This window comes from Camelus bactrianus, chromosome 9 (genome assembly GCF_048773025.1).
Source record: "Camelus bactrianus isolate YW-2024 breed Bactrian camel chromosome 9, ASM4877302v1, whole genome shotgun sequence".
NCBI classification, from domain to species: domain Eukaryota; kingdom Metazoa; phylum Chordata; class Mammalia; order Artiodactyla; family Camelidae; genus Camelus; species Camelus bactrianus.
The window spans coordinates 19,620,478-19,633,288 of NC_133547.1; the positions used below are offsets into that span (position 1 = coordinate 19,620,478).

Sequence of the window (12,811 nt, forward strand, 5' to 3'; positions counted from 1 at the left end):
GGTGAGAGAAGGAAAGACTGGTGCAGGAGACCGTCCTGAAGGACCTGCAGCTCCGTGGCCAGGTGTGGGCCATGCACCGGGAGGCTGTCATTCAAGCTCCAGCCCCAACACACACTTGCTCTGCACTTGGGATGCCCCCACTCAGTGGCACCAACCCTGGGGGCAGGCCTGGGCCAAAGGCCACGTGGGAGAGCTTTAAACCCAGACGGCCCCGGCAGAGCAGGACAAATTTCTCCTTATTGGCTTTACTTGCTGTCCGTCCGTTTAGATAACTCATACCAGGTGAATGGGGCTGCAGGTGCCAGCCCATGGTCAAGCATCTGGATGGACAGAGCTGTGTGCTTGGGACCCAGCCAGGGTGTGGTGAGAACATCTGACCCCACTGGAACTGCCGGTGTTCCCAGGAACACCCAGCATGGTGGACGGTTGTTGACATTTGCTGTTCAGCATGGTTTCAATCCCCAAACACAGAGCTGTGTCTGAAGCAAGAACGCTCCTAGGCTTTTCAACCACACGAGACAATAAACTTTCTTTTTATTATTAAGTCAGTCTGGGTAGGGTTTCTGTCGCTTGCAATTAAGAGTCCCAATGGAAAAATACTGCTTTCCCCAGCACAGGGAGGGATGAGGACAGGACTGAGAGGCCTCAGGCACCTGGAAAGATGGGAGATGGGGCCAGTGGCCTTGGCAGGCTTCCCTGGACTGTGGGGAGCTCAGGCTGCAGTCCCTGGGCCTCACAGGCACCCACAGCATGGCAGCCTCTTGCCTGGCTCTGAGTGAGCCCACATACCTGACCTGAAAGGAGGGCAGGGAGGCGCTGGTTTCCCCGAGGTCTCTCAGGGCCCACAGTCTTCCCTGCAGGGGGGCAGGGCCAGGTGCTGTGGTTCAAGGCTTCAGAGAGGAGGGGACCTCACTCCAGTCCTATCTTCTCTCTGGTCCCTAAAGGTGCCTGGGGTCGTCTGGAGCTAAGGCTCATAGGGCTGAGAAATGGCGTTTGTTCCCAAGAAGCCTAAGTGTTTTTGGTTTGCTAAATGAAAAATTACCTGGAGTGGAACTAGAAGGACGCCCATGTCCAAACAAAGGCACTGAGGGTTCAGGGAAAAGGAGCCACTCCCTCTATGCCCGCCACCCATGGGTTGGGTGCCGTGGAGTAGTCTTAAGGGCACTAAGTGGCTTCGGGAACTCTGCCCTCTTAGGGGCCTGGGCAGTGGCATCTGCTTAGATGCCAAAACGCATAGGGGAGCCCTCCCTCAGGTCTGCAGACCCGGCGTCAGCTGTGGAAGGATGACCAGGAGACGCCGGAGGCGTAGAACTCCACGCGGCTGGGCCAGTCTCCGTCCCCACTGCCCTCCTTGTCCTCGTCCGAGTCGTCATCTTCTCCGCTGGACGCCCCGCAGACGGCCCCTGCCAGGTAGGCTGGCTGCCCGGGGGACCGGGAGCCCTGCTCCTCCTCCTCCTCCTTCCGCTTCTGGGCGGCCAGCTCACGGAAGCAGAGGCTGCAGACGCGCAGGGGCTTGGGCGAGAGGCGCGGCAGCAGGAAGCGCTCGCGGGAGCACTCGGCGCAGACCACGAAGCCGCACTTGCGGCAGTGGTGCCGCCGCGTGAGCGCCGAGAAGCGCGTCTGCGTGCAGCGCATGCAGATGTCCGTGGCCTTGTCGGGGATCCAGGGCGCCGCGTGCTCCGTGCTGGGCTGCAGGCCCGTGGCCAGCAGCTGCCGCCGCACGCACTCCTCAATGTGGCTGATCCACTCCTGGCGCTCCGTGGCCGAGGCGGCCGACACCACGAAGGACTTCTTGGCCGTCTTGATCATCCAGCGGTTCTTGGCCTGCAGGGTCTCGGGCAGCGGCTCCAGCGTCACCTCCTCCAGCGGAATGATGTGCTGGCTGCGGTACTTGCGCTTGTTGAGCACGATGCTGCCGTACACCAGGATGTCGTTGAAGAGGAAGAAGATGCGCGGTTTGGCCTTCTTGCGGCACTCCTTGGTCAGCACGCCCTCGCCCAGCAGCACCCGCCCCGGCAGTGCCAACGGCTGCCCCGACGCCCCGAAGCAGCTCTCCACCGCGGCGATGCGCTGGCTGTTGATCTCCGTGTTCGCCAGGTAGTCCACCATCTTCGGCCACTCGGCTGTCGGAGGAGCAGCAGAGGAGGCGTCAGCTGGCCCAGGCACTGCCAGGGTCAAGACCACCTACCAACCCCCAGCTCACTAACCCATCCGCCAGAAAACCCACTTACTATCCCACTACGACCCAGCAGGCCTAGATGGCCACTCAACACAGGAAACTTGCTGTCCCAGAAGCCCACCTTAGACAAGGAGTTACTGGGAGATGGGGGTGGGGGCGACTCCCCAGCGAGACGCCTGTGGAAGCCAGCCAGGGATGGGGATGGGAAGGCAGCAGTAAAGATGTGTAGCTGGGCAGTGGGGGCTCAACCTCTGGGGAACATTGGAAGACAGGGTAGAACACACCTCAACACCATCTATCCAAGGGGGAAGGCTATTGAGCCCCAGCTCCCATCAGGGGCTCCTGGGAGCATGAACTATCCAGCGCTCTGGGCCTGCGCCAGGCAGAAGGGCATAGGTGTATGTACCCTGATGGTGAGTGCTGGATAATGGGGTGTCTGAAACCCCAACCCATCACTGACTTCCCCATTCCCCGAGCCAAACCATCACAGACCCTGCAACCGCTCACTCAGCCATGAGCCCAGAGCCCCGCCCTGTGGTCACCACCCCCATCATCACAGGTACCGTTGCTGAGTGTTTCTCCGTGTCATGCATGCCTATTCATTCAGTCTTCACACCAACCCTAAGTAGAACCCCCTTCTTGACAGGAAGGAAACTGAGGCTCTGCTGGTAAGTAGGCAGCCAGAGCTTGCACCTCCCCCTGCCCCCGGAGACCGAGCTGCTCAGCGCCTTCACCCCTGGAGCATGAGGCCCACTCTGTCCTCCTCTGCCAAGTGCTCAATGCTGGTGACCCCAGATCTCACCCGGGCCCCCTATGCTCTGTCCACACCCACACCCTCTGACCAACCAGACTCACAGCTTAAAGACCACCCAAACACTGCTGACTCCCCAAGTCAAGCCTGCAGTCCCGGCTTCTCCGCTGCACTGCTCCGTGATCTCCCACCTGCTCATCTAAGGTCTTCAAACTCAACATGCCCAACACAAACCCGGCTTTTCCCTCCAGCTCCTCTCCTTTCCCGGAAACAAACCATCCTTCACCCAGTTGATGAAGCTTAAATCTAGGACTTACCCTTGAATCCCCTCCCTCCTGTACCCCCAGCTTTCAACCCCTGAGCAAGCCCCATCATTTTTCTGTCTCCCACCCAGCTCCGTCTGCCCACTTCTCACCACACAACTACCAGTGAACTGAGCAGGGCGCCACCACGTCTTGCCTGAAACTGACTCTCTCCCTTTCAGGAAGGGTCCCTTTGACAATCTCAGTTCAGGCAGCTTCTCCCCCTACCCAGGGCAGGGTCAGCCAACCATGGCCTCAGGGTCACATCTGGCCTATAGCCTGGTTTTGTGAATAAAGGTTTATTGGAGCACAGCTCCACCATTCACTTGTGATTGTCCACGCCACTCTCCTGCTGCCATGGCAGAGCTGAGAGCTGTGACAGAGACCACATGGCAGCAAAGCCTAAAATATTTACTGACTTTACAGAAAAAGCTTGCTGACCCCTTCTCTGGGATATTACCCTATTTTGTTTTTTTCTTCACAGGGACCTAGTCTTTGCTTTTCTACCCATCATTTGTGTGAGTGTTTTCTACTCTCCTCACTCAGTTCTAAGCTCCCTCGGAGCAGGAGCCTTTTCTCATTTGCTGCTGTACCCCCGATGCCTGGGACAGTGCCGAGCACACAGTAGGTGCTTCGTGAGTGGTTAGTGAATGAATAAGCTGAAGCTCCCAAGGACCCACTGTGGGAGGAAAGAGCCACCACCTCCTATCTCTGAAGAGGAAGCAGATGAGAGCTGACCCACAGCCACAGCCACCACCACCACCATGTGCACACAAGTGTACAGGTGCACACAGCCCACCGCTGGCCAAACTGATGACACACATGGTGTTTCTAGGTCACTGCACTGCAGTTCTGTCAGTCAGGCCACCTGTGGGAAGCCGATGTGGGGCTCAGCACGGGGGCTGGATGCATTATACAACAGGGGTGCCTGGCCCCGAGTCACATATCACTTGCCGCTTTCAGACCACAAGGCGTCTAGATAAGTGCTGTGCACACCACCTTATGTAAGAACCGCTATTTTTAGGTTGCTGATCTTGGCTGCATGTTGCAAACCTAGCTCATTATCGGTGACAGCCCTGAGCCATCCTGCTAGGACCGGTCACTGGGTCCTTGCCGTGGACAGTCTGGGAACATTCCAGAGGTCACCCCAGGACCCCCTGGGCTCAGTGCTGGGCCCCAGGCTGGGCGGGACGAGGGCTCTGCTGGAGAAGCTCAGAGTGTAGCAGAGGAGGAAGACACATAAGAGCAGTGACTTTGGGACCTGCAGCAGAAACAACAGAGATCTGGGCAGAGGCGGGAGGGCAGAACACAATGGGCTACTGTTGGTGGTCACCACGACTGCACCCAGTCTGTGCGCGTCAACATGGGCTGACAACAGACCTCAGGTGCAGAGTGGAAAAAGCAACCTGCACAACGGTCTGTGTGACACTGTGTGTGCAGAAATGATGCAATATCTGAAAAGTCTTCAAGAACTCTATCTGTGAATAAAAATGGATAGGATGGAACCTCACATCCATGAGGATGGCTACTCTCAAAACCCAGAAAATAAGGGGGGAGGGCATAGCCCAGTGGGTTAAAGTACATGCTTACCATGCATGAGGTCCTGGGTTCAATCCCAAGGGCCTCTGGTAAAAAAATAAATAAATAAACTTATTACTACCCCCTCCAAAAAAAGCCCCCTGGAAAATAAGAGTTGGCATGTGGGAAAACTGGAATCCTGGAACCTTCTTGCACTATTGGTAGGAATGTAAATTGGTGTAGCCAGTGTGGAAAATAGTATGGAGGGCTCTCTAAAAATTAAAAATAGAACTACCATACGATCCAGCAATCCACTTCTGGTTATTTATCCAAAAATATCAAAAGTAGGATCTCCAAGGGGTATTTGCACACCCATGTTCATACCAGCATTATTTACAACAGCCCAGAGGTGGAAGCAACCCAAGTGTGTCCACCGATGGATGAATGGATAAACAAAATGTGGTACAGACATACAATGGAATATTAGTCAGCCTTAAAAAGGAAAAAACCTCCTGTCTCATGCTGCAACATGGATGGACCCTGAAGACATTATGCCAACTGAAATAAGCCAGTCACAAAAAGACACAAATACTGTGTGATTGTACTAATACGAGGTATCTATCGCAATTGAATTCATAGAAACAGAAAGTAGCAAGGTGGTTACCAGGGCTGGGGGTGGGGGAGGAGGAAGAGAGGGGGAAGGAGAGCTGTTACTTAATGGGTGTAGAGTTTCAGTTTAGCAAGATGGAAAGAATTCCAGTGATGTTTCACAACAATGGGAATATACTTCACACTACTGAACAGAATGTATGCTTAAAAACGGTAAGACAGTTACAAAAAAAAAAAAAAAAAAAAAGACACTAACCAAAATCAGGAGAAAAGTGGCCTGGGGGAGGCGACCTGAAGGTAACCAGGAAGTAGGGCTTAAGTAGGATTTCACCTTTATCTGTAATATTTTATTTCTTTTATTTAAAAAAGGCAGCAGCAAATGTGATAAAATCCCAATTCTGGGAAGTGGGAACATGAGCTTTTTCTTTCTCTCTTTCTAAATTTAAGGTCCTCGAAAAGAAAAGAATTAAGGACTTTGCCTGGGTCAGGAGCTCGGGGCTTTCCCGGCCTCGCAGTGGGTCACCGCACAGCATCAGGGCCCGGGGCCTCAGGAGATGCAGGAGGAACATCTGAGGTTGGAGCTCCATGTGTTCTCTCCAGCACACCTGTGTGTCAGCCACCTGGCAGAACTGGATGATAACCCAATCTTGCAGCCACAGAGCCCTAACAACACATTCCATGCTGAGACAGATGGACTGAAAGAAAAGCAGGTGGCCCCTACCCAGCCCTGTTGGGTTGAGTGAGCTCTGGAGGCTGACTTGCCCAGGTCCACCCCTGACTAGATGCTACCCAGGTGGGCAGCATGGAGGAAGTGAGGAGCAGTGCTCAGGGAGGGGAAAGCTTTGAGCAGGGGAGCTAGCCCCCCCCCCCCCCCCACTGACAGGTAGAGGGAAGGCTCTTGTGCCCCTCCTTCATGGGCCTGCAGTGGGGAACCAGGTTGAATGAAGGACCGGCAGACAGCATTCTCCTGGGGACTCCCCCAACATCTGCCTACCAGATCTGCCACGGCCAGAAATTCACTCCTAGCTTAACATGGCCTGGAGATTTTCTTGGGAAATGCAACAGCAGTCCCACCCCCCACCCCCCACCCCTTGCAGCTGATAAGGAATCTTCTTTTTAATTGTTCTCACCAGAAAAGTAAACCTTCCTCCCTGAGGATGGGGGAGGAGAGAGCTGAGCCCCCGCCCACTCTTCTTGGCGCCGTCTGCCTCAGGACAGCCTGTGCTGACCCCGTGTGGTACCCTAGGTGCTGTCAGAAGGTGGACACTCCCGAAGGGCCAGCATCTGGGAGTGGGCAAGTGAACAGATCTGCTCTTTCTTGGAGGGTTCAGAAGGGCGACAGGCTCCTGGGCTAGCCCTCCTGAACACGAGTGCTCCCATCACCTGAGCTGGGCCAAAGTGCTCTCGGTGAATGAGCCATTCCTCGAGTGTCACTGGGTGGCCAGGGTTCTGTGCCTGACAGTCAAGGTGTCACATGTGATCTACACCAGGGCTGGCAAATTTATACCAACTCTGAACCATTGCCAGGCTTTCTAAATACAATTTATTGGAACAGAGCCACACGCGACAGAGGATGGTTTGCACAGCCTAAAATATGTACTGTTTGGCCCCTTACAGAAAAAGTTTGCAGACCCTGATCTATACCACCACACACTGTCAAATGCATAACGCATCCACTCCAGGGACGTGTCTGTCAAGAACACGATTCTTTCCTCTGCTTGGACACAGACTTTGGGATTTGAAAGAGATGTCTGGAGCCCCAAAGTAGGGGAACCCTGTAAAGTAGGAGCTGAGAGGGGCACCCAGGTCTACCCTTCTATTAGAGTTACAGCTGGGGACATTGCCTATCAGAGAGGGAGGGACCTGGCCAAGGTCACAGAGGGAGTCAGGATGTTGGCCCTTGGGATTATACCTGGCTTCTCCCGATTGGGGCAGGGTTGATTTATCACCCACCCCTCCTTCCCTCTAGCTGCAACCAGGCCCACCCAGCTTCCATGCTTGCTTGATTTCATCTTAGGAGTATTTACTAAGGTTCTACCATGTGCCAGGCACAGTCCTACTGTGCTAGGCACTGGGTTATAGCAGGAGCTAGGGACCACACCCTTCAGTACCAAACCACCTGGTGTGAAAGCCAGACTACGAAGTAAATCAGCAAGGTGATTTCTGATCGTGAGTGCCATGAAGAGAAAGGCTGATGAGCCGGGCAGGGCTGGGATGAGGGTGGTGGTCAGGAAAGGCCTGAGGACGAAGTGACCTCGCAACAACCTGAATGTGAAGGAGCCAGCCATGCAAAGGCCTGAGGGAACAGCTCAAGGACTTGCCTGTGGAGGCATGAGGAGTAAGAGTAAGGAGCCAGTCTTGCAGGCTCATGGGCCAAGAGGAAGATCTGAGTTTTTCTCCGAGTGCACTGAGAGGAGAGCCATGATCCAAGCGTCCTCTCTGCCCAGGTGGGCTACCCCTCAGCCTGTCCATCCCTATGCTTCCTGGAAGGCCCTCCTCCATGAAAAGAACGGTAATAAGGAAAACAAGCCAGAGGCGCCATTAACTGAGAACTTACAGCTCACCAGACACAACAGTAAGCACGTCACAAGTATTATCTCACTCAATCTGCACAAAAGCCCCACTGGGAAAGGTGCTGCCTCCATCAACAGAGTCACTGCCCAAGGTCCCAGCTCCAAGACAACCATGAGCTGCTGAAGGCTGCTCTGGACCAAAGACAGAATCAGAAACCTCAAATTCAGAGAACAGGGCCCCTCTCCAAATGCCTGACCTCTACCACCCAGTCCCCCTCCCCAGGTCATGGGGCCCCTTGCGGTGGCCTGAGCAGGTCTATTAGCTTGGCTGGGCTGCCTAGCCCTCTTCCTTCCTTGGGGTGGGCCGGATTGGGCAGGTCCCTTATCTCAGCTGGGCTGCCCCAACTCCCTGTCTTGGCAGCCCTGAGGGCTGATGTATGCAGGGACACAGGCTGAAGTTAGAGTCAACTCTCAGCTTGCACAGACCCTAGTGGAAATTACAGGCCCAGGAAGACATCAGCACTAAGTAGAAATTATGTGCCAAGAATGACCCCAGCAAAGATCCTCTCATCCTCCTTGGCTTCTGACCTTCTCTGGTGGTGAGATAACAGTGCTGTTCAAATTCCAAACAAAAATATCCCTAATCAAGTTTCAGTCACTCAGAACGTCCATTTTCCCACCTGAGAAAGGGGCTGATGACAGCTCTCCCCTGCACAGCTCTTTGGGTGTTCGGGGAGAGAGGGGAGGAGATTCCAGGTGATTCCAGGCTGGGAAGGAACTGCCACCTCTCTCTGGGCCTGCCTCAGTTACTCCCTCTGTGAAAAGGGAGAGTAAACCCAGCCCTGTTTCCTTTGACAACTCCCATCGAAAGTCATAAAGTCAAACGCTTCAGGGGCCAGGCGGTTCCTAAATGAGGGAGATCAGAGAGAACCCAGGCCACCCGGAAGGTGCTGCCACCCTCCCTCTCCCACCCCCTTCGCTGGGGCAATTGTCCCAGCCCACTTCTCCAGACCCCCACAGACTGGGACCAAGGAATGAGGCCCCAACGACGGAGGAATCCGTCGAACTGGAGTCGGGAATCTCCGAACCATCTTCAGACTGCGGGAGCGCTGAGATCCCTGCAGCCCCAGGGCTCAACGCCCACGGGAGCCTCCAGACATTTTCCGCCCTCACGTCGCGCATTCCCTGGGGACCGTGCCTCGACCCCCGCCAAACCCCCTTACCTGTTCCCACCCCGCTGTCCCTGGAGCCCCAGCAGACCCCACCCCGCCTCCAGCCCCGCTAGCCAGCAGGAAGCGCCCTGCTCCGCGCCTCTGCTTGGGGGCAGAGTCCGGGATGGCCCGGGCTGCGCGCCCGCCCCGCCCGAGCCCGGAGGCCACCTCAACGGGGCAGCCCGGGGAGCTTGAGCGCGGCCGGCGGGAAGCCCGCCTGCTCCGCTCTCCCCAGCCCGGCCGTGGCCCCTCACCTCCTCGGCCGGGGACCCGCGCGTCCCGCGCTCCGCCGACAGTCGGTCCACCAGTCGGCACTCGCCCGCCGCGTTTCACTAGCCCGCGGGGTCCAACTCGGGTCACCTCAGCCGCCGCGTTCCAACTCTCCCGGACACGCCCCTCGCGGCGGCTCCGCCAATCGGAACCCCGGAGCACGGCGGGGGCGGAGCCTGGACGCCAACTCCTGGAGCCCAAGTTCCCCAGAAATGTGCGCAGGCGGAGCGGCTCGAGTTTGAGTGGGTCGGCTGTGTGCGCCCGCGTGGGCCGGGCCTTTAACTTCTCGTTCGTTCCTGGGGCTGACTCTCCAGTCTCGAGCCCCGACCCTCCCAGCGTCCCTTTCTGTTACCGTGCTCCTCCCGCTGGCAGCTCTCGCCCCACGGGAGACTTCGTCCTCGCCCGACTGGGGCCTGCGGGCCAGGGGAAGGGGAGGGAGGCGGTGGCTTTTTGCCTTGTGCCGCCTCTGGCGGGCTTCCCTGCTGCTAGCTGGCATCGTCATCTCTCTGCAACAGAGAGACTGATAATCATAATATTAAAAATCAGCAGTATTTTATCTGCTTTGTAATTTAAACTTTTTACAGTGGAAACTTTAAAACATACGCTGTAGGAAAGAGACTAATATAATGGACTCCGTGTACCCATCACCCAGCTCCAACAATTACCAGTGAGTTATGTTTCCCCACCCTTGACACTGAAATCAAAGTCCAAGCCGCAGCGCTCCGCGGCTCAAGGGCTGTCTCAGCCTCCCTCTGGCCTCGTTTGAACATTTCATCTCCCGCGAGCTTCTTCCTGTTCTTCAAAACCCTAAGGTTATTTTCACCTCCGGGCCTTTGCACTTCCTTTTTGCCTCCAGATCTTCCCATGGCTGCATTTTTGGCATTTAGGTCCAACTCAAACTGTTACCTCTTCAGAGGCTTCCCTGAGCCACCCCATCACCCTCATCTACCTCACCCCATTTTATTATTTTGTAAAGCACCCTCTCAACCTGAAGTCATCTAATTAGGTCACTTGTTTATGTGTTCATGCCATGTCTCCCCGACCTAGGCTGTGAGCCCCGTGGGCTGGACTGTATTCATCTTGTTTGTTCCATTCTCTCCAGTGCTGAGAACTGAGTTCAGAGTTCAGTGAATGTCTGTTGCACAGATGAGTTTGTCTTGCCAAATAAGGCAGACCTGGGCACTGTGAAGAGGGGCTGGCTCAGGCTAGGGCAGTGCCTGCTGGGCCAGGGCCAAGGCAAGAGACAGCAGCAGGAGGAGCGCTGATCCTGCTCCGGGTGCCTCGGTCCAGACCTCTGACTCTGCCTAGGGCTCAAGCCTGGAGGGCCGGTGCTGGGAGGCATGAGCTGAGCAGTGGTGACCTGCTCTGCTGGGCGGTGTGGGCAGAGGCTGTGAGGTGGGGCACGCAGCCCAAGTGGAGTGGGGCCAGGACATGGGCACATTCCCACAAGGGAAGGGGATGGGGCAAGACAGGAGACAGCAAGGAGAGGCCAAGAGAAAGAGGAGGGATGGAGGCAATAGGCAAGTGAGGGGGCCACCAGCCATGGCCTTGGAGAGTCCACATCCCCTGCCATCCCCCTACCTCCACCACTTTCACGGCTATTACCCTCACCCAACAGAAGCCTCAGCCTCACAAAAGTATCTAAACGTTTGTAAAATGCATTGTCAACACTTCATCTTGAGAGATGACACACAGATATAAGGATTTTCAGCTTCTCTTAAATCAGAGGACTTCAAGATTCTGGTCCCCTATCTTCACACAGAGTTGTCCCCTTTAGATGGGACACATATTCTCCCATTCACCACAGTCCCCACCATTCTCCGTGGTTTTTCTCTCACCCTACTTTACCCAGTTTTGTACCTGCAGTTGAATAAGCATTTGAATTTATGAATTCCGATGGTATAACGGGGCCTATACACCAGACAGAGGAGAGAGAGACAAGGCCCCAGGATGCCAGAAGCTGAGTTGTAGCCAGGGAGGTCACTTGGGACATTGAGACACTGGGAAATGCCATCCCAAGTGTACACATGCTCATTGTGGGCAGGGGGAAGGGGTGGGGGTGGGGGATGGAGGGGGACTTAGAGCCTAGCCTTCAAGGCCATGTTCCAGTGCCAGATCCCCCACCTATCTAGCAAGAGGGAGCTTCTCCAGGATGGTAGGCCCTGCCTGGGGTGAGGTGGCCATGGGAAGGAAGCTGGAAAGCCCTGTGAAGGCTTGTTCAAGACAGCTCTCTGGCATCTAACTCTGTGCCTGGCATAGACCAGGTATCCAGGAAACAGAGGCCTTTTCATGGTTCTGGAAAATCAGAGAGAAAATGCATACCTGTTGGTCCTGGAGTCAGAAGACCCCAACTAGCTTTGTCTCACTGCTGGTCCAGGGCCCACGGGGGCCTCCGTCTCCTCGTCTGTCCTTCCCTCCGGGGCTGACATTCTATGGAAGTGGGTGGAACTCTGGGAAATCCCCTGGAAGCAGCGCAAGTCTCACCCTCGAGCCATCCACCCCTTCCCACCAGAGACCAGCCGTGGGCGGAGAAGACCTGGGTGGAGGGCTGTGCTCCTCCAAATAAGAGGAAAAACTCGTGACTCAGGGAAAGGCAGAAGTTGAGTCAGCCAAGCCACAAGCTGTGGAAAAAATGAGGTCTCCCTGAGGCTTTTTCTGTTCCTTAAGTAAGAAGCCCTATCTGAGGGAAAACTGGTTTCCAGACTTTGGGAACCAGGCTCTCAGGAAAGCTCCGAGGCTCAAGGTTTTCAGGTTAGAGGTTCCAGCAATCACCTCTGTGGAAAATGCCAGAAATTTGTACTGGATTGATTGTTACCTTTCTGCCTGAGTGCTAAGCACTGTATGTTAAAGATTACGTATCATCTTATCTCTCCCCAGGCTAGACCTGTCATTTCCAGCTCTAGGCTTAAGACAGTGAGACAGATGCTAAAGCACCTGGGGTGAAGTATTGAGACCAACACAAATGTCTCAGCAAGAGCAGAGAAAACGGGGAGCGGGGTGCGGAACATTAACAGTGGGTGATTCTAGGGCAGGGGTCAGCAAACTTCTTCTGTGAAGCAACACATAGTAAATATTGTGGGCTTTGCGAGCCAGGATCTGTGCGGTAATTACTCAATTCTGCTGTTACGGAGCGAACGGGGCGTAGACTGTGTGCGGGCGCTCGGCAAACGGCACTTTGTTTTCGTGTGTCATGTGAAAGCTGCTTCTGAGTATTTTCAACTACTTAAAAATGTGAAAGCCCCTTCTTGGCTCATGGGTCCTACAAAAACAGATGGAGTTGGCTGGCCCCTGACTTACAGCTTTTCATCATACTTTTTCTTGCAACTCTTCTGTCAGGTTGAATGTATTCAAAACAGAAGTGGGGAAAAGAAAGAAAGAAAGAAGGAAAGAAGGAAAGAAAGAAAGAAAGAAAGGAAGGAAGAAAGGAAGGAAGGAAACAGGCCATCCTACTTACAATG

At 55.0% G+C, this 12,811-nt stretch overlaps 1 protein-coding gene across 2 annotated transcripts; it reads right to left on the reverse strand.

Annotated features, from left to right (window-relative positions):
- Positions 1-517: 517 nt before the first annotated feature.
- Positions 518-11,855, reverse strand: PLEKHF1 (pleckstrin homology and FYVE domain containing 1). Of its 2 annotated transcripts, none has more exons than XM_010950018.3 (2): positions 11,676-11,855; positions 518-2,123 (listed from the first exon to the last, which is right to left on the reverse strand). In XM_010950018.3, the coding sequence occupies exon 2, from the start codon at positions 2,107-2,109 to the stop codon at positions 1,270-1,272; it is 840 nt and encodes a 279-aa protein (XP_010948320.2). In that variant the 5' UTR covers positions 2,110-2,123; positions 11,676-11,855; the 3' UTR covers positions 518-1,269. The 2 variants fall into 2 exon arrangements, with proteins under 2 accessions (XP_010948320.2, XP_074225980.1); XM_074369879.1 differs by lacking the exon at positions 11,676-11,855 and adding an exon at positions 9,338-9,638.
- Between the last annotated feature and the right edge of the window lie 956 nt (positions 11,856-12,811).

Excerpts from the sequence above, each read along its gene's own strand:
- PLEKHF1 (XM_010950018.3), bottom strand. The coding sequence starts at position 2,109 with ATGGTGGACTACCTGGCGAACACGGAGATCAACAGCCAGCGCATCGCC.